Genomic DNA, 17,978 nt, shown 5'->3' with positions numbered 1-17,978 from the left:
CACCAGAGTCTTATCACAGAATACGGTTGTCCCTCTGACACGAAGTTCTCGCCATTCCAGCCATCAGCCTTGGAACGAACTACTCGAGTTGACACTTCTGACATCCTGCCGACCTAAAGCCGATTCGTGCTAGCATTTTGACTCTGCTCAGACCTATTCACTGATTCTCTGCTGGGCAGATGTCAAATAGTCTCTTCCAGCTGAGTCACTGCTATCTTTACGTGCGTCTCCATATATCGAGGTTAATGGTTTGGTCTTTGGCCTGACGTGACGACCCCGATGGCTGATGAAATTTCCATTTGTAGTAAATCCACATGCTCAGCCCTACGGATCTATCGCATCTTGCCGATCTCCCCTCCACTGAAGACAGTCGTATCCACAGACTCTACGAGGCCATACTATTGGCATTACGAGATGGGTTCTCTCATCATAATTATCTTTCTTGTGATCGTCATTCCCATCAAGATTTTCCCTGTTCATCATCTGACAGAAAACCTTCTTAGTGCCTTCCAAAATCTGCATGATCCGCTCGCGGTTCCGCAACTGCTCCGACGTCCGGACAAGCTCTTCAGCATAGAGACACAGGTATTCCCAATCTATCTCCATATTAGTGGATTTTTTATGGCTGCTAATATCCTGGATTTCATAGACCAATGTCCGGAGTGCTCTTCGCAACCAGTATGAGTCTGACACGCGCCATTCAGATGAGCCTGTGAATGCGGCATGCAGTGTGGCAATATCGCGGCGGTCCAGCTGATCTAGTATGATATACTGTATATCCAACGGGAGATCAATGCGAAAGGGGCTTCTACCGAGCGCCAATTGGAGGCGAGAGGATCGCCTGGTGTTGTGCTGCTTAATAGTTATTTCTTCTTCATCTTCTTCTCTTTCCTCTAACGTGGTCCTTTAGATGACGACGTGGAGGAGACCGCCTGCGCTTCTTTATAGTTGCGTTCTTCAGCAGACGCTCGACTGCCACGATTTGGACCGGGTCTCGAAAGAGATATTGCGTCTTGTCGGTTAACATCTCATAGCGCTCAAGATAGAATGAAAAATATCCATCTGGCTCTGCGTGTGGTGATGGATCGATCCATTTCCTGAACTGTTGTCGAAGGGCCTCAATCAAAAGTTCTAGATGTGTCTCGGCATCAGGGCCAATAATGCGTTCAATCAAGCTCCAGCAGCGCACATGGACAGGGTACCCACACCGCTGCAGATGCCGGGGCCATTGTCCTTGGTAATAAGAGGTCATCTGCGGATCTTCAGCCAAGAACACTGATTCAATCTCGCCCTCCCTTGGCCGAGAACGAGGCAACCCGAGAACAGCAGCATCCCGATCTCGAGGAACCGCGAAGGATGCGTCTTCTATCGCGTCGTCGAGCTGAGCGATTCCCGACAGTCGGTATTGATACCGGCCCTGACCGTCGTGATAATATTTGACAACTAATAGATAGATTCTCACGCTTGGACACATGCTTGGGCGCTCGCAATTCCTTGCAGAGTTCGGCGAGGACAGATCCTTCACTATCTGGTTCGATCATTGCCCCACAGGCGCAGCAGTATATCTTCATCTCCCAGAGAAAGGGAGGGTCATTGAGGTCCCCATGGGGGAGGCAGCAATTAGTTATCCCAGTTAATGAAATGAATAAATCTAGTTAAAAATTAAAAAAAATAATACTTAAAGGAACAGAAAAGAAAGAGAAAACAAAAAGCAAATTCATTTGTTCTTTATCAGGTCGATGAAGGGAGGTTGTCTGGTTGATGTCACTATTATCATGAGACTTTTGACACAAGGAATAAGAATTCATTTCCAAAAAAAAAATTTCCGCCTTCCTTGCGTGGGTTAAGTGACTAAATAGGTGTGTACCAAATTGAAAAACAGATTCTTTTTTTTTAAAAAAAAAAAGAGAGAGAGGAAGAGAAAAGCAGCCCCAGACATATCTAGAGGGAATATATATACTCGCATTATTTACCAACAGAGAGAAGTCTCTTTGATCCCTACCTCAACAGGGAGTCCAGGTCGCACTTCTAACTTTCCGACTCCTATGGATATGCTAGAGTTTAAGCGAGTCTGCCTTTTTTTTTTCCTTGTCTTATAAGATTCCTTGGTTCCCAAAATGGTCTTAAATACAGCTTTCAATAGCGGAGAAGTTTCTCGAAAAAAAAAAAGATCGATATTTGACGGTTAGACAGTTAGATTCAAACGTGAATCTTTCAAGGTTATTCATTCTTCATTCCTGACTACAGGCTTAAATCTTTATAAAAGAGAGAACGATGCACTCCCTTAAGTTATAGTAAAAATAACACCTATCCCAGTCTATTAATCAATATTTATTTATTCAGTGTTTATCAATCAGTACAGTTAGTCTGTACTAAAGTGATTTTAGAAATAAGCACTTATAGAATTGGCAAACACTATGTGATCTCAAAGAATTATATGGAGACTCTAGAGTGGATAACTCCTAAAGTAGGCCATATTCTAATATATACATTTCTGGGTGGAGGGGAACATATCTTGCTGAATTCATAAAATTGGAAAACTCAGCCTCTGCATCAATAATCTTTAGTTAAGCATGTGAAATATTGCAACGCTATACTGATAATAACATATATAATGATTATCTCAGTCACTAAAATCCCAAGAGGATTGTTTTATCATACGCAATAATAAGTATACCATTTACCAACTTATCATCCTATATACAACCGTTTTTATCTAGTAAGGCTCTTGTATAATTGGACACCCGCAATGTAACTTCACTGATCAATCAATCAACAAATAATCACCTACCTGTCTGTTGTGCTTGCCGTGGCATCTACTACAGCTCATCCTGATGCAACAAAGGAGCCAGGTTTGTTTAGTCGAACAGCAGGGTCATATAATTATAATAATAATAATAACTAATGCATGGAAGTCTCTGTACTATCAAAGTGACCTGGACTACTCTTCGATTACAATACCGTTCGATAGCTGTGCAACACTTTTATAAGCCCCATCAACTCTGTCAAATCATAACAATGGTCAGTTCAACTGGCACTACCGAACTAAACTACCTCCTGGTCTTCTCCCTTGGACAGGAACTAATTGCGAGGGGAACTGTTATGAAGTGATTGCTTGGAATTCTGTGGGCTGTTGGAAGTTTGAACATTGCTTGTGGTTTTCTGATTTTAGAATATTATAGCGACTAGATAGATCTTCGTCGATTGCATTGCATCCCGTCCTTTTTGTGGATAGATATTTTTTTAACAGGGGTGTTTTTTTTCATGTCTTAATATGAATACACACAAAGACAGGCTTGCTGCTGCAAATATTGAAAACGTTTTTGCGTCTACTACTCAATTTTCGATTAGATGTTGGCACGCCATAGTATATGCATTGAGCGCACTGGGGTCTTCTTCTTAAAAGGAAAAAATTAGTTCAGTTCAATTCAATACAGAGAACATACCAAGGTAAGGACAGAGTGCATATGTTCAATATACTCACATAAGACTAGACTAGGCACTGTAGACAGACTGAGTTACAGTCTAGACTCCCATGCGAGAAGTGGACATCTATCTAGATAGCGTAGCATATGATAGCGAGCGCTGTCTATGACCTACTTTCCTGGCCGGCTCCATACATATGTGTCCTATAATATTAACATCAAGGAATTCTATCAGTGAATTACTACGTGGATTAAGATACGAGTTTCCACTCTATATATAATAATGTATATGGACTGTCCACTATTCCGCTATCTTCTCTGCTGGGATTCTCACCTCCGCCTGCTGTGTCCGTAATGTGTGCTGAGTTCTTACAGTACAGCATGTTCAACCCACATCATAGAGAAATTATCTCATCATTCTGTGTTTAGTGGCAAGAGTGCACAACTTAGAACTAGACGTATCTATTGTCCCTGACAAACCTTGGGTACTATTAGCAAATCTGCTGGAAATTTTTATGTCACCTAAAGGTCTGTCTAATCCGGATCTTTACAATCTGCAGCAGGCGCATTAACGCAGTTAAGCGTAAAATGAATGGGATGCTTATGGATGATGGCGAAATGGATATCATTTCCACTCTTGTAAAGAAGATAAACATAATGGCGAGACAGATCATTTAGATGCCGACTTAATCACTTCTCCTTTTTCTTTTTTTTTATCTTTTTTTTTTCCTTTTTGGCAGAGTGGCCTATTTCATTCTGTACTCCCCTGCCTAGATAATAATATGTATTCTATGGAAAGTGAACCAAGAGATGTTGTCTTTAATGATGTTTAATATCTCAAATTGGAGTTCTACCATGCCCAACAAGAAGTAACAAGAAGTAAAATGTGACAAGGAATATTGTCCTAAAGCAAGAATTGTGTCGACGGAAACGATAAAATAGTAGACTTTGACTAAACTAGAACTCCTAGTATAATATGAGAAAACAGGCGGATTTTACCCCAGAAACCAACATGGTCGATCAGCTTCTCCTCAGGGGTAATGGTCCTGCCGTGGACTGTCTGCACTTCCATCTCCTTCCTTCGTTCAGGTACTTGCTTGCTTCACCAGTAGAGCACTTCCTGCGCTGACAACTTGCATATCAATGCTCACAAAGTGAAAATGCTCCTACTTCAAACTTCTCGTTCTGCTCTTGAGACGCCGCGCTTCTTTCTTCCATGAGTTCCAGTCTGTACTGCTTCGCTTCTTCCATGGTGATCGGAAAATCATCAAGGTTCTTGATGACCATCTCCTGCAGTTCGGGAGGGAGTTTCTGCGCCAATACGTCTCGTCGGAGATTCAGCCTTTCCTCCCACCAATCTGCTCTCTGTGGGGGGATGTTTGCCGAGGAAATAATGCGTAGGTGGGGATCGACCAGAAAGAAGGCGAGGATTTTGCGGTGGCCCGGTTTGGAGCGGTCGGCCAGTTCAAAGGGGGACACGCGGTGTTGAAGGGTATTGGGAAATGTAAGAAGACGGCCCTCAATGCATGAGACACTTCCCAGTTCCTGGGTAATTGGGCTTTCATCTCTACTATCGGTTTCGTCGCCGAAGCCGAAGACATCCCACAGAAACTCATGGCGGTCTTGTTGGTAGCCAACACCATTCACATCGTCCGAGTCTGCGCGTTGGCGAAACGAAAGCGTGCTTGGTGTAATATTTTCGCTCGAGTAGTAGTAGATTGCTGTAGCGCAGATGTGCTCATTCTGGCAGACATTAGTTTTGACTAAGACATACAAAAAAGGGAACTTGCCAGTTGCCCTTCAACATGCCATGAGCCGCCCTCGTATTCGGGTGTTTCAGGTGTCAGTTCAATGTTGGCGAGTTTCACAATCACTTGGATGCCTTTGTCGCCAAACTTCTTGCGTAGATTAACTTCGCTTTCTGGGCTGATGCTCGGTGGTTTGAAGTCCCCAGGCTCGGGTAGCTTGATTGGCCGGGAGGATTCCCATTTCTCATACTGCTCCCAGAATTGAGGATCGTTTTCGCCATCTTCAGGCTGAGGCTCAGGTGTCGACCCGGGGAGATATTCAACCTTTCTATATTTGATTCTGTTCGATCGATTGCCCCTGATTTCCGTCAAGGTTTTGTCCCATAGTGGGATCGTTCGCGCAAGGATCTTCTGAATGACCTCATACAGTTCTCGATTCTTGTGTGGATGGAGGTTGTTGATGTAGGAAACAACGCGACACTCGCCGCCATCTTCGAATTCCACGTCACAGGGTAGCCACTGGAACTTCCTGCTGAATGGTTGAAGTTCCTCATCCCCATCATATTCGGGGATTTCTGCTTCCTCTTCAGGCGGCACTGGAAGCACTTCTCCGTGCCCGGAGCGAGCCAGGCAATCATCAAGTCCGATCACTTCGTCCTTGATGATCCTACTGCGGCCATAGATGACAGGGAATAGCGATGGGTGTACCAAATCAACCACTTTCATATCCGATCCCGGATGATAGTCTTTCTTTTCTGCCGGCACGTCTTCAAGCGGACGCACGGCTTCCTTCAGAGCAGATTGAAGCTCATGAGAAATCGCTGTATCCGACTTCACCACACCCGGGTCAAAAGCAGTGACCATACCGGTTTCCTGAAGGATTTTTGCTTTGTACTTCAGCTCGTCGATGACCCAATCCATCATTTTCGGTGTCACGTCCCTGCCGCTGTCGGAGATTTCTTTCCTCCATTTGGAAGTGATTTCTTCGTCAAAAACCTAGGAAGTAAATATTGCAAGTCGAGAAAAGTGGCGTCGGCCGTTGTACCTTACTTTTCTGTCCCATTCTGGCTTATCTGTTATGACATTCATCACCTGCATCATTGTAATCTCCCGAAAAGTTCTCAGCCCGCTGGAGAGGCTTTGTTAACAAACAGTTTCGAGCCCATGCTTTTGAGACTTACCTGATGTAGCCACCATCAATATCAGTATAATCCAATGCGTTGGGAAACATAGTTTTATCGTAAGGATTCTCCTGCTGGATAACACGTTAGCGGAGATTACATTGAATCGCAATCTGGAAGTATATGGGTTCTAACATCTGGTGTATAATTCAGAGGCAGAGTAAACCCAGGAAGGTCAAAACGCGTCAACTGAGAGGAAGCTGTAGAGGCAGCCATATTGTGTGGTAGCAACGTCAGTGATGTCTGTTCAAAGTCGTCGCATGTGTAGAGAAGCATATTGTCTTCCAAAAAATATAGTCAAAACTTCGAGTGTTTGACCCAACACAGACACTGCGAGAAGTTTTCCACTCAGCTGAAAAGAGTGCCATGACTCCTGGTTTCAGCTGTTGGATTTTTTTTTCTAGTGTCAGAGTTGGCACTAATCAGTTTGACCAGACCAATCAGCCAAGCCTGGTAGTTGTCCTATCCCAAGGCAAGGAACTTATTGAACAACACTCTCTGATGTGAAGTCAATACGATACTACTTCAACTGGAAGATACTTTGTTGCAGTTGTATAGATGATGATCGTATGAGCTGATATGTTAGCTCTTAACGGAGAGCTATCAGAAATCAAAGCTCAGGCCTGATCTGTGAGTAAAAAGCGGCACCTGCTGAGCAAGGCAGTCTAACCCAACAAATAAAACCTGTTAACAGCTGGGAATTGCTGGTGGTCAGCCACCCAACTACAAACCAGCTGGTGTGCAGCTTATCTTAAGTGCGGCTGAGCGGACAGGAAACCCTGTTTTAAACACCCTATGGTCGTATGTACTAGCTGTAGGAAGAGAATGGATTATATTGTAAAGGACAAATTGATTCAGGATCATCATACCAAGTTGCCTCGACACAGTCAGTGTTTTGCAGTGCAGTGCGGTATACTAGTCTCTTGTCTTGCTACTAGTGGCTGCTGCTGCTGTCGTTAGTAATCCTGTCACGGGACAAGTCTCTCTGCCTTGAGGTACGAATCCGAGTGCCTTTTAAAATGTTATCGGGGTCCATTTAGACTGTAATAGATCTTGATAAACTCTATCTAGGTAGGTACCTAATTATCTAGATATACAGGAAAGCTGAGAGCAGGTTTTTCTCTTTTTTCTTTTTTCTTTTGCAGCATCCTTCCAGCATCATTGATCTATTTATATATTCAGTGAGCGTAATAACAATAACAATAACAGGAATATGGTTGCCACGAGCTGAGTCCCAGACTCAGCTCAGCTCAACTCAGCTCATCGAGCAAAAATTCAATAAATAGGTAGATCTTATTAGTTTTATAATACTTAGCCTTGGGCTGAGTTTTACTAGAAAAATAAGTCCTATACTCATCTATGCGTGTGACTAAAATTAAAATTATATAAACTCAGACCTATAACAAGTATGAGTCTAGAAGAAATATTTTGAAAGATCTATTAAAGCTAGGTATATACCTAATACCTAGGTAATTGAGGCCAGAATATTATAGAGCTAAAAAAAAAAAAGTAAAAAAAAAAAGAAAAAAGAAAGAAGAAAGAAAGAAAGAAAAAGGGAAAAAAAAGAAAAAAGAAAAAAAAAGAATTAATATTTTAGCTTAACTACTATTTTTAAATTAATTCGAATTATCATTATATTTTATTCTTTATATTTCGAGTCTTAGACTTCGCTGAGCTTATCGAGCCAAGATTTAATAAGTAGATCTTATTAGTTTTGTAACTAATGCATAGCCTTATGAGTAATACAACCCTATCTATATCTTTGGGTTAGTTTTGGCGTTGGGTAGAGATAAATTTAAAGCACTCAGACTTATATAAGGTCTGTGTCCCAAACGTTAACTCAGTTCAACGAATTGATTTAATTCTTCCTCTGGAATACGTCCTACATATACTATACGCGGGTAGTAATGACTCGGTAGGTAGACACAATATTTAATTTATAATGCGTAGGTTAGGTACTGTGTGATTGTACTGTACAGAGTATGGATGTGCAGACTCCATACTACTGCTGGATCCCTGCCAATCAGATGCTCCCAGGATCCATCTTGCGGGGTCGGTGGACATGGAAATTGGAACCTTTCCAATCTCTAAGGGAACTCGAATGACATGTTGTTGTGGCTTGACTTGACCTCCACTGCTGTTAAATTTAACAGGACAACTCCTGGCTCAAAACAGAAGGTGATCCTGTCACCTGCAGGGCTAGTTCGGCGGATGTAACGTTGGGTCCAACTCCGACTTGCCAACTGATAAGGATTCAGGGCCGGCCACATGGCAGGCGATGACACCGAAGCATGCGACCTCTCTTGTACGTAGCTATCAGCAAATGATAGAATGATAGAATAATTGGTGAATGGAAGGTGGCTTTGTATGAGTAATAATCGAGATAACACTGATCCTGATTACTATCAGAGGGGTTGTTCAGAACGAGTTCGAGAACTAGCAAAAAGGGGTAGTTGCCAGGTCCCCAACCTAGCTAAAATTAATTTAATACGGAGTAAACCCCGGCACGCGTCAGATCGGTTGCAATGCCGATGATAGATACCCTCGCTACTCCGTAATCAGGGTTATGATTGTTGTTGAGCTAGTCGAGTTGCGTATACGCGTCAAGCTAGGTAGCGATAGCGCCTGCTAAGCTTTCCGGAGTACTCTGGATGCGTAATTCCTGCTTCATGTTACATTGAGAATTTAACTGTTCAAAGAAGGTAATCGTGGAGATGATAAGTGGGCGAGATCGGTGGGGACAATGGACTGCGGCGTAGGCATGAAATTAAATGATTGTTATTTATAACAAAGCAGCTCCCATGCCGATCCCTGACCGCGGGCACACTGACCTTCTTTAATTAACCCCAGGTCCGTTCGTTTGTCTTGTCTTCTCTTCTTCCCACTGTATCACTGTCTGCCTGTCTGACACTGACCAGAGTCACTCTTTCTAGACCGCAGACAATGCGTATCCTCGCGCTGGCCTGCGTGGCCTCGACCGTGGCCGCCGTCGCGGTCAACCCGCTGCCGGCTCCGCGCAACATCAGCTGGGGCACGTCCGGGCCTCTCGACTTCGCCGAAAACATCGTCCTCTACACGCCCTACAACCAGATCGTCTACGACGCCTGGAACCGCGCCAAAGAAACCATCATCTCGCTGAAATGGGTGCCTGCCGCGACGGAAGCCCCCATCGCCACCTACCAGCCCTTCCCAACCCAGGCTGCAACCAAGCGCTCGGTCCAGCAGCTGCGCGCCGTCAACCTGCAGATCGATGACCTGAACGCCGATTTGCAGGCCGGCGTCGACGAGTCGTACACGATCGACGTCAGGAGCAACTCGTCCTCCATCGAGATCACCGCCAAGACCATCTGGGGCGCCCTGCACGCCTTCACCACGCTGCAGCAGCTCGTCATCTCGGACGGCAAGGGCAACCTGATCATCGAGCAGCCCGTCAGCATCCGGGATGCTCCTCTCTACCCGTGGCGCGGCATCATGATCGACACCGGCCGCAACTTCATCTCGCTGCCCAAGATCCGCGAGCAGATCGACGCCATGGCGCTGTCGAAGATGAACGTCCTGCACTGGCACCTCGACGACTCGCAGTCGTGGCCCGTGCAGATGCAGGTCTACCCGCAGATGACCAAGGACGCCTACACGCCGCAGAAGATCTTCTCGCAGGACGACCTCAGGGATATCATCGCGTACGCGCGCGCCCGCGGCGTGCGGATCGTGCCCGAGGTCGACATGCCGGGCCACTCGGCCGCCGGCTGGAAGGAGGTCGACCCCAGCATCGTGGCGTGCGCTGATTCCTGGTGGTCCAACGACAACTGGCCGCTGCACACGGCCGTCGAGCCGACCCCGGGGCAGCTGGACATCATCAACAACAAGACGTACCAGGTCGTGGCCAACGTGTACAACGAGCTGTCCAACATCTTCACAGACGACTACTTCCACGTCGGCGGCGACGAGCTGCAGACGGGCTGCTACAATTTTAGTAGCTACATCTCTGCCTGGTTCGCGGAGGATCCCTCGCGCACCTACGACGACCTGGCCCAGTACTGGGTCGACCACGCGTACCCGATCTTCAAGAGCGTCAAGCCGACGCGCAAGCTGCTCGCGTGGGAGGACATCGTCAACTCGTCGCCACACGCGCACAACGTGCCGAAAGACACGCTGCTGCAGACGTGGAACAACGGCATCGCCAACATCCAGAACCTGACAGCGCAAGGGTACGACGTGATCGTGTCGTCGTCCGATTTCCTGTATCTAGACTGCGGCTTCGGCGGGTTCGTCACCAACGACCCGCGCTACGACGTGATGTCGAACCCGGACCCCAGCACGCCCAACTTCAACTACGGCGGCAACGGCGGCAGCTGGTGCGCGCCGTACAAGACCTGGCAGCGCATCTACGACTACGACTTCACGACCAACCTGACAGAGGCGCAGGCGGCACACGTCCAGGGCGCCATCGCCCCGCTGTGGTCCGAGCAGGTCGACGACACGGTCGTCTCGTCGAAGATGTGGCCGCGTGCGGCAGCCCTCGCGGAGCTGGTCTGGTCGGGGAACCGTGACCCGGTGACCGGCCTGAAGCGCACGACTGAGATGACGCAGCGCATCCTCAACTTCCGCGAGTACCTGGTCGCGAACGGCGTGCAGGCGACGCCGCTGGTGCCGCAGTACTGTCTGCAGCATCCGCACTCGTGCGATCTGTACTATAACCAGACGGTCATTCAGTAGGTAGCTTTTGGATCTGAAGTTTGAAGTCTTCAATCCTTACCTTTCTTTTTCTTTATCTTTTTTACCTTTTCACCTTTTTCAAAAGGACGAGTGTTTCTTGCTTATTTTTTCTTTACCTTACCTTCCACCTGTAGATAATCCCTATAGCTTTTGAGATGAATCGGAATATGCTGGATAATGGTACGATAATGTTCAAGTAATGCATTGCTCAAAGAATAATAAATAAAGGAAGCTGGTATATAACCATACCAAGTCGTAGTTATTTATGGGGCCTAGATAAAGTATCTAATTAGTAGATATATTATTATATCTACCTTGATGAGTAGATACTTCTACTAGTAGATAATTTTTATAGCTTTGATGAATCGAATATTGCACAGGATAGTAGAACTATGGTAATAATATATTAGAATAAGAAGCTAGTATAGTCTATAATTATTGCTAGTGTTGCAAGCTAAGCCCATATTGCTGACTCAGCTTCGCTCTCGTTTTCTGATTGGTCCATTTGTTGTTCATCACATGACTCCTGTTGATATAACTCGCGTGCCTTTCTCTCTCTTCCTTCCTTTCTTCCTTCCCCAGCGAATCCTTTTTATGAGCTCCTAGTTTCTAGACAGCAAGGCTTTGGCCCTTCACAGGTCTATCGAGAAGGGGTAGAATCGACAAGGAGGGAAGGGAGAAAGGTAAAATCAAGGTGAGCAATCTTCGATCTTATGATGTGTGGGTCACGTGAAGCGAGATCGAGTCACGTGTTAGGCAGGCCCACGCCTGGGGTTACTAAACCTCATAAGCGATTTTCTTATGGATACTTAGCATGCCTATTAACTAGATCTGAATAACTGTCTCTCTAGGTGTAGTCCTATGAAATGTGACTCTTCCGGCATTAATCGTATCGGGTCAACACTGTCATACTTCTTTAGAGAATCAACCATGTCTCGGATCTCATTCCCCTGCTTTGTGAACGAAGAGTTTGGTGTGCCAGCAGATGTGGGAGAGATACAATTCGAATTCACTGGACATACATACGAACAGCCGCGAGAATGCTCCCACGATGTAGTGGAATGGACTGTTCACAACAAACTCAACCCGCCGTTCTCTTGCTCCGACGATATGTACCAGTTCACTTCATCAGCTTCCTGATTCCAGCGTCTCTTCTTTATAGCTTCGGAGTCAAGATGGTGGCGTTTTTCTTTTTTCTTAGTTTGACATGGTGTTGTGATTTCTTGTCTGTCTCTTGTAATTCGGTTAGATTAGTGATATCCAAGTTTAGGCTCAAGGCAGACATTACTTATCTCACTCTTTTCACTCTTTTTAAAGACCCAAGATCGCGAAACTTTCCTGGTCAGCCTCAAATACAGATAGTGATATTGCCTGACTAGTTCCGCTAGCCGTATGGCATATCGGGTATATGGCACCAAATTCTAAGTCGAGTCTGCAGACGTCTAAGTGGACTCTGTATCTTCTAGCGTTGTTCATTATTGATTGTTCGTTGGGTGTCAAGGTCTTGAAGATCGCGGCATCAAACACTCTGTTGTTGGCGACGCCATCGTCGAAACACTCGGATATCCTCTGGTGGTGAGTGACTTGTATCTCGCGGTCGCAGACGAAAAACTTGAGGATACCCATGCTATCATCGTTCAGATTCGCCGGCGTTACGCGCATACCCATTGATTGATCCAAGTGGCTGAGCTTACGTACTGCCTTTAATATTAAATAGGTTTAGCGTAAATCGGCCGTGTTTTAATGAGCAGCGTTCAATCCTTCTTAATCTAATGTTTCTATTAACTGCTCCTATAAATTTTATGAACTCTTCTTGCATAAAGTAGGAAAAGTATATAGCCCGCCCTTATCTTTATCTATATGGTGTTGTTGTGGTTGGTCAACAATTCAAAACAAGAAGGGATGCGAAAAGTACAGGGCTAAAGATAGAAAAGGCTTGAAAAAGGCATCACGGCCAAAATAAGCCTGTCGGAACAGCTTTATTGCTCAAAATAATAGCAAAAAAAAAGGTCAGAATTATAGCCTCTATTAATGCAAGGAAACCTCTCTTTTTAATCTCTTATATAGAAAGATGTCCATAATGCATAAAAACTGATTAAAGAAAAAAAGTTAGCTGCTTAAAGCATGGCCGTTAGCAGTCACGCGACAAATATAGATAAATCATAAATGTATTTATGTTTCAAGGCTATTTCCTAGTCTTCCTAATCTACGCTTAGGAAAGACCAAAAAGATATTTTATTTTATTAAGATTTAAACAATTCCTCTTAAGCTAGGCATTCCTGTGACATTCCTATTAGACTGATTCATCTGCTGATTGTCAAAATTATGATATATGTCCATATCTAGAGTCACATTCCCAGTGCTAATCTAATTAAGTTTGGCGAATTCCACATTAAAAAGCATTCGAGTTCACCAGAATAGAATACCCGTGAAGACCACGACCAGGAGCAGGACTAGGACCGGGATCTGGATCTATATAAGTAGCCACTTCAGCAGAGGAATAAGACAAGTGTATATCGGAAGATAGGGTCCGAAGGGAAGAGGACACGTTAAACCTGAACGGAGGGGAAACGCGGGAACGGGCAGGGCTGCACAATTCGCAATTGTACTTACTATAATAATTATAATGCTACTTTGCTATGCCTTGACATATAACGTATCATATATATAATCTGTAAAGAGTACGAGAGTGAAGTTACGACTAAGCCGTCGTGGAGTAGGCGATACGCTGTCAAAACGACAAGACAAGCAGATTCGATAGAGGGAATAAAACGTAGTAGATGGATTTCATAGAGAATGGATTGCTATCTTCTTCAAAGTCTGGTTTCTTTGATCTTAAGCGTTGGCTTGTAAGCAAAGCCTTAATTATGATCCTTATAAGAAGCACCTGTACTCTGATGAACTAACCAAGTTCAGTAGAAATCTAGAAATGTATATATACCAGACACCTGCCTAGATAGTGTCAGATTAAAGTAACCTTATGTGAGAATAAGCGCCATGGCAGTCACGTGTGATCCGCTTGGTATACGACAGCGTATTCACGGTGAAACACTACTGAAACAGGAGTAGGAGGCATCCAGGAGACAGCTATATAGAAGCCCTCCGTGGTTTAATAGACTATAATAAATTAAATATTATAAAGAGAGGAAAGATTTAGTTGCACCTGTCTGCTTACTTTAAACTATGCCCATTCATATAACGTACCTGATTACCAGATGCACGCTATTTATGGGAGCATGACTGGAACTCGCGTATTCTTGCCTGAACCTGAGATAGGTGGGTGGTAAAAGTGGCGTGTTGTTGGGTCACGTAAGAGGAAACGACGCAGAAAGCGGCGTCGAGTGCCGCTGAAAAAGGCGTCGTTCCCTCCGACTTACAGACTATAGAGGTATATGTATGTATGTACAGTACACTACCACCTACCTATCTTCCTGCTAAAGTTATAATCTTATCTGCTGGGTGGCTGACTGACTTGACTGCCTGGTTCCTCGCTCCCTGATCTATTTAAATAAATGCTCACACCATGCCTAACATTATCATATCATTCATTCATATCATTCCTTCCTTCTTAGAGATCATCTTCCTAAATGCAGGCATCTGTACATTACATGTACCGGTACTATCATAAACAATTCAACTATTTAACGCAAGTCAAAAGTCAACTCGACAACGCTAAAAATCGAATTCTTTCCGAAACACATCCACATCCATCCCCGCAACCACCATATCCGCCAAATCCCGCCGTCCCATCGACGTGAACACCCGCCGCAGCGTGTCGTACAGATTCGTGCTCTGGTTCTGGCTGACGTGGATCATGCGCTCGAGGTCCGCGTCGCCCATGCCGTCGACCCCTGAGACAATCTCGCGCGCGCGCTCGCGCCCTTGCTGCTCGACGACCTTGTGCATGGCCAGTGCGCCGAGAAGGTGCTGCGCTGCCTCCGGGTAGCAGCCGATGTTGATGCATGATACACCCAGGTTGTACCGTGCGCGCACGAAGTTCGGGTTGATTGTTAGTGCCTTTTCGTATGCTTCGATCGCTTCCTCTGAGCGGCCTGAGTTGGCTAGCGTCGCGCCTAGTCGGTTCCATAGCAGGTGCACTTGTCCTTTCTGGTTTGATGTGCCGGACTCTGTAGACGCCAGCGCTGCGGAAAAGCAGTCCACCGCTTTGTCGTACTCCTCCGCGCAGTAGAACAACACCCCCAACCCAACCTGCACGTCTGGGTCCATGTGCTCGCCCGAAGGCGACAGTTGCGCCGCCTGGATAAAGAGATCCGTCACCCTCTCGTGCAGGCGTTGCCGGTCCGTAAACCCGACATCTGCGTCCGACGAGAGATCCTTCGGGTCGATGATCTGCGGGTATTTCACCGATAGCCATCGCTCCAGCGTGCGGTACGCCGTCGAGTCATACCCTTCGTTGGTGTACGACACGGCCAGCCCCATCAGAGCGTCCAGGTTGTTGGGATCGAGCTTGAGCGCCTGTTCCAAGGCCCGGATCGCCGGGCTCTCCTTCTCGTTCTGCGCCTGCGCCGACCCCAGCATCGTCCAGGCCTCTACGTGTTGAGGATCCTTCTGCACCGCGGCTTCGAACGCCAGCGCCGCCAGGGACAGATTGCCACCCTCGCGCATGATCTTCATGCCCTCTTCAAACGGGTTGTCCACCGCGCGGAAAGCGTTGTTCTCTTCGAAGATGTAGTCGCCCAGCTGAGGGTCGCGGAACCGCGTGTTGAGACTGTCAAACCCTTCCCAGTCGTTGAGCTCTCCCATGTGAAGGTTGTCAACCACCTGAAAGTCTTCCTCCAGTTTTCTAATAGTATTGGAAGTCTCAGCCTGGACTCTTTTCCAAACACGCTCAAATTCCCCGAATCCTTCCTCAGTTTTGGTGGTGTCACTGGGCACTGACCTGTCAAGATCGTTCAGTTCCGCTTCCATCGCCTTGTTGGCCTGGTCATCCAGCGCCTGCTGGTCCGCAGCATCCATCTCCGCGAACTGTTTCTCCCAATTCTGGTCGTCCAGTTCGACCATCCGTCCCTTGCCCTTATCCTGTGTAGTCGACTCGACGGGTCTCTGCGGCATGGACAGCGGGCCGGCGTATGCCGGTCCCATCATCCCCATGCCGCCCATCCCGAGGTATCCTCCCATCCCTATCGGTCTCTGGTAACCGCTCAGCATCGGCGGAGTCGACGTGACGGGACTCGAGGTCCGCGGCATTGCGGTGCGGTTCTGTTGCTGGAAGCGAGCAAACTCGGCGGGGCTGAAGGCACTCCCATTGAATGTAGCAGCATTAGGACTCGGAAACGCCGCCTCCATACGAGCTTGTTCACCAGCTTCGAACTCTGCCGCCCAGCCCGGCGACCCAGTCCGAGCCGGTGCGGCCTGAATATTCTCGATCTCTCTCCGCATCTGCTCCATGGCAAACGGCTGCGCGGGCTGAGCCAGGGGACCGGACTGTTGTAAGAACTCGTCCATCATCTGACGTACGTAGAATGTCAGCATCAGATAGAAGTGCATCGCAGATAGACAAATAGTCTCACCTGATCCTGTCCTCCCACCATCCCTCTCGAGCGCATGCTCTCTTGCATGCCTCCGGGGCCCCTCCCCACTAACCGGTCTCGTTGCAGGGACTTGTCATCTTGGACATGCTTCGTGAACTGCGTCAGCGGGTTGCCGGCCGTAGAACACTCGGCGCCACCGAGGAACGACATGGTGAGTTGAAGGGACCAGTATCTGTCTGGTCTTGTTCGTGCGTATGGAATGTGCGTGTAAGTCTATATACAGAATCGCATGGACAAAGACGTAAAAGGGGAGTATAGTCTATTTACTGCAAGAAATCCGGGGCGAGTATTCGAACGTGCGAGGAGTTGGCGTGCGGAGAAGGAAATGAAATCGGACAGCGGGAGGGCTCTCTGATCGGCAAGTCGATATCTCCGATGTGGGGTAAGATGAGAGGAGAGACGAGCAGCGGAGGACTCCGGTGTACAAGTCAGCAAGTATTAATAAGTCATGTCTGTCCATGGAGCAGCCGGAAGGGTTTCATAAATGGGGAAGTGATGCCCTAGACGTTAGATTAGTTACTCCTCGTCGTCCTAGCCACGAGTAACGCTTCGGCAATGGGAGCGACGTCGTACAGCTGGACCGAGGTATGCGGGGACATCACGTGATTGCAAGGATACCATGCTGCCCGTTTTTGGTATTGCATACATAAGATCAATCTCATCCAACCATCCATACCAGCTTCTGGGAAATTCAAATTCTGGTTGTTTTAGAGCATGATGAAGCCAATAATGCAAGCAAAGGCAAGGTCATTCACGCCGTTGGATCTCCGTTCAGCCTCCGGGCGTGAGTCCTGCACCACTGAATCCACAAGCGGTATATACTACCTGCCTGAAGAGAGAAGTGTACACCGTAGGCTAATTCAACTCAGGGTAAAAAACCTGCCATGACTGGCTCAAGGATTTTGTTGAAAAGTTGGTCCAGGATGGGATCTTGCCCCAATCCGCCCTTTTGGGAGCTGAATCGCGCTCCCAGAACTTGATCTCGCTCAGAAGCACCAGGTACTATCCGTGGCTGTTTTTATCGCCTCCAACATTTATCCTGGTCTTCCTCACTTGCTTACTAGATCTGCAATAAAGATTACACGCCAGTGTGCGACTCTGCTTCATTCCCACATGGAATCCCCGTCGTCAGGAAGTAAGCCGATCAGACTGCCTGTCTCAATACTTCCATCAGCGACGGAAGTTTATTTTCGCGACTCGTCTTTTTTCTTGCTAGATGATGGGGTCCGAACTTTACCCTCTCTTGCTGAAGTCCGAGCATTTTCCAATAATACTTCAGGTTCATGGGCTCCCCCTCCGGTTCGATTTCCGGATCTTAAGTTGTTGGTCAAGTACGGCTGAGAGGTTACCTATGCC

At 46.7% G+C, this 17,978-nt stretch overlaps 5 protein-coding genes across 5 annotated transcripts; 2 read left to right on the top strand and 3 right to left on the bottom strand.

Moving 5' to 3' along the window:
* Positions 1–414: 414 nt before the first annotated feature.
* VTN77DRAFT_5153 (uncharacterized protein) lies at positions 415–757 on the top strand (the record flags this gene model as incomplete). The annotated part of the gene is made up of 2 exons (XM_069421291.1): positions 415–585; positions 650–757. 2 exons carry the CDS (start codon positions 415–417, stop codon positions 755–757), a joined length of 279 nt encoding a protein of 92 aa, XP_069277147.1.
* Positions 758–808: 51 nt separating this feature from the next.
* On the bottom strand, positions 809–1,474 carry VTN77DRAFT_5152 (uncharacterized protein; the record flags this gene model as incomplete). The annotated part of the gene is made up of 2 exons (XM_069421290.1): positions 809–841; positions 899–1,474. The coding sequence occupies 2 exons, from the start codon at positions 1,472–1,474 to the stop codon at positions 809–811; spliced, it is 609 nt and encodes a 202-aa protein (XP_069277146.1).
* A 3,091-nt stretch (positions 1,475–4,565) lies between these two features.
* Positions 4,566–6,570, bottom strand: VTN77DRAFT_5151 (uncharacterized protein; the record flags this gene model as incomplete). The annotated part of the gene is made up of 5 exons (XM_069421289.1): positions 4,566–5,168; positions 5,216–6,169; positions 6,224–6,302; positions 6,355–6,428; positions 6,490–6,570. The coding sequence occupies 5 exons, from the start codon at positions 6,568–6,570 to the stop codon at positions 4,566–4,568; spliced, it is 1,791 nt and encodes a 596-aa protein (XP_069277145.1).
* Positions 6,571–9,297: 2,727 nt separating this feature from the next.
* Positions 9,298–11,070, top strand: VTN77DRAFT_5150 (uncharacterized protein; the record flags this gene model as incomplete). The annotated part of the gene is made up of 1 exon (XM_069421288.1): positions 9,298–11,070. One exon carries the CDS (start codon positions 9,298–9,300, stop codon positions 11,068–11,070), a length of 1,773 nt encoding a protein of 590 aa, XP_069277144.1.
* Positions 11,071–14,742: 3,672 nt separating this feature from the next.
* Positions 14,743–16,772, bottom strand: VTN77DRAFT_5149 (uncharacterized protein; the record flags this gene model as incomplete). The annotated part of the gene is made up of 3 exons (XM_069421286.1): positions 14,743–15,874; positions 15,971–16,539; positions 16,602–16,772. 3 exons carry the CDS (start codon positions 16,770–16,772, stop codon positions 14,743–14,745), a joined length of 1,872 nt encoding a protein of 623 aa, XP_069277143.1.
* Positions 16,773–17,978: the final 1,206 nt, after the last annotated feature.

Source organism: Rasamsonia byssochlamydoides, assembly GCF_041956645.1.
Source record: "Rasamsonia byssochlamydoides strain NRRL 3658 unplaced genomic scaffold VTN77scaffold_37, whole genome shotgun sequence".
Taxonomy (NCBI): Eukaryota; Fungi; Ascomycota; class Eurotiomycetes; order Eurotiales; family Trichocomaceae; genus Rasamsonia; species Rasamsonia byssochlamydoides.
The sequence above is the reverse complement of the archived record's forward strand: the minus strand, read 5'-3'. Positions and strand labels throughout refer to the sequence as shown.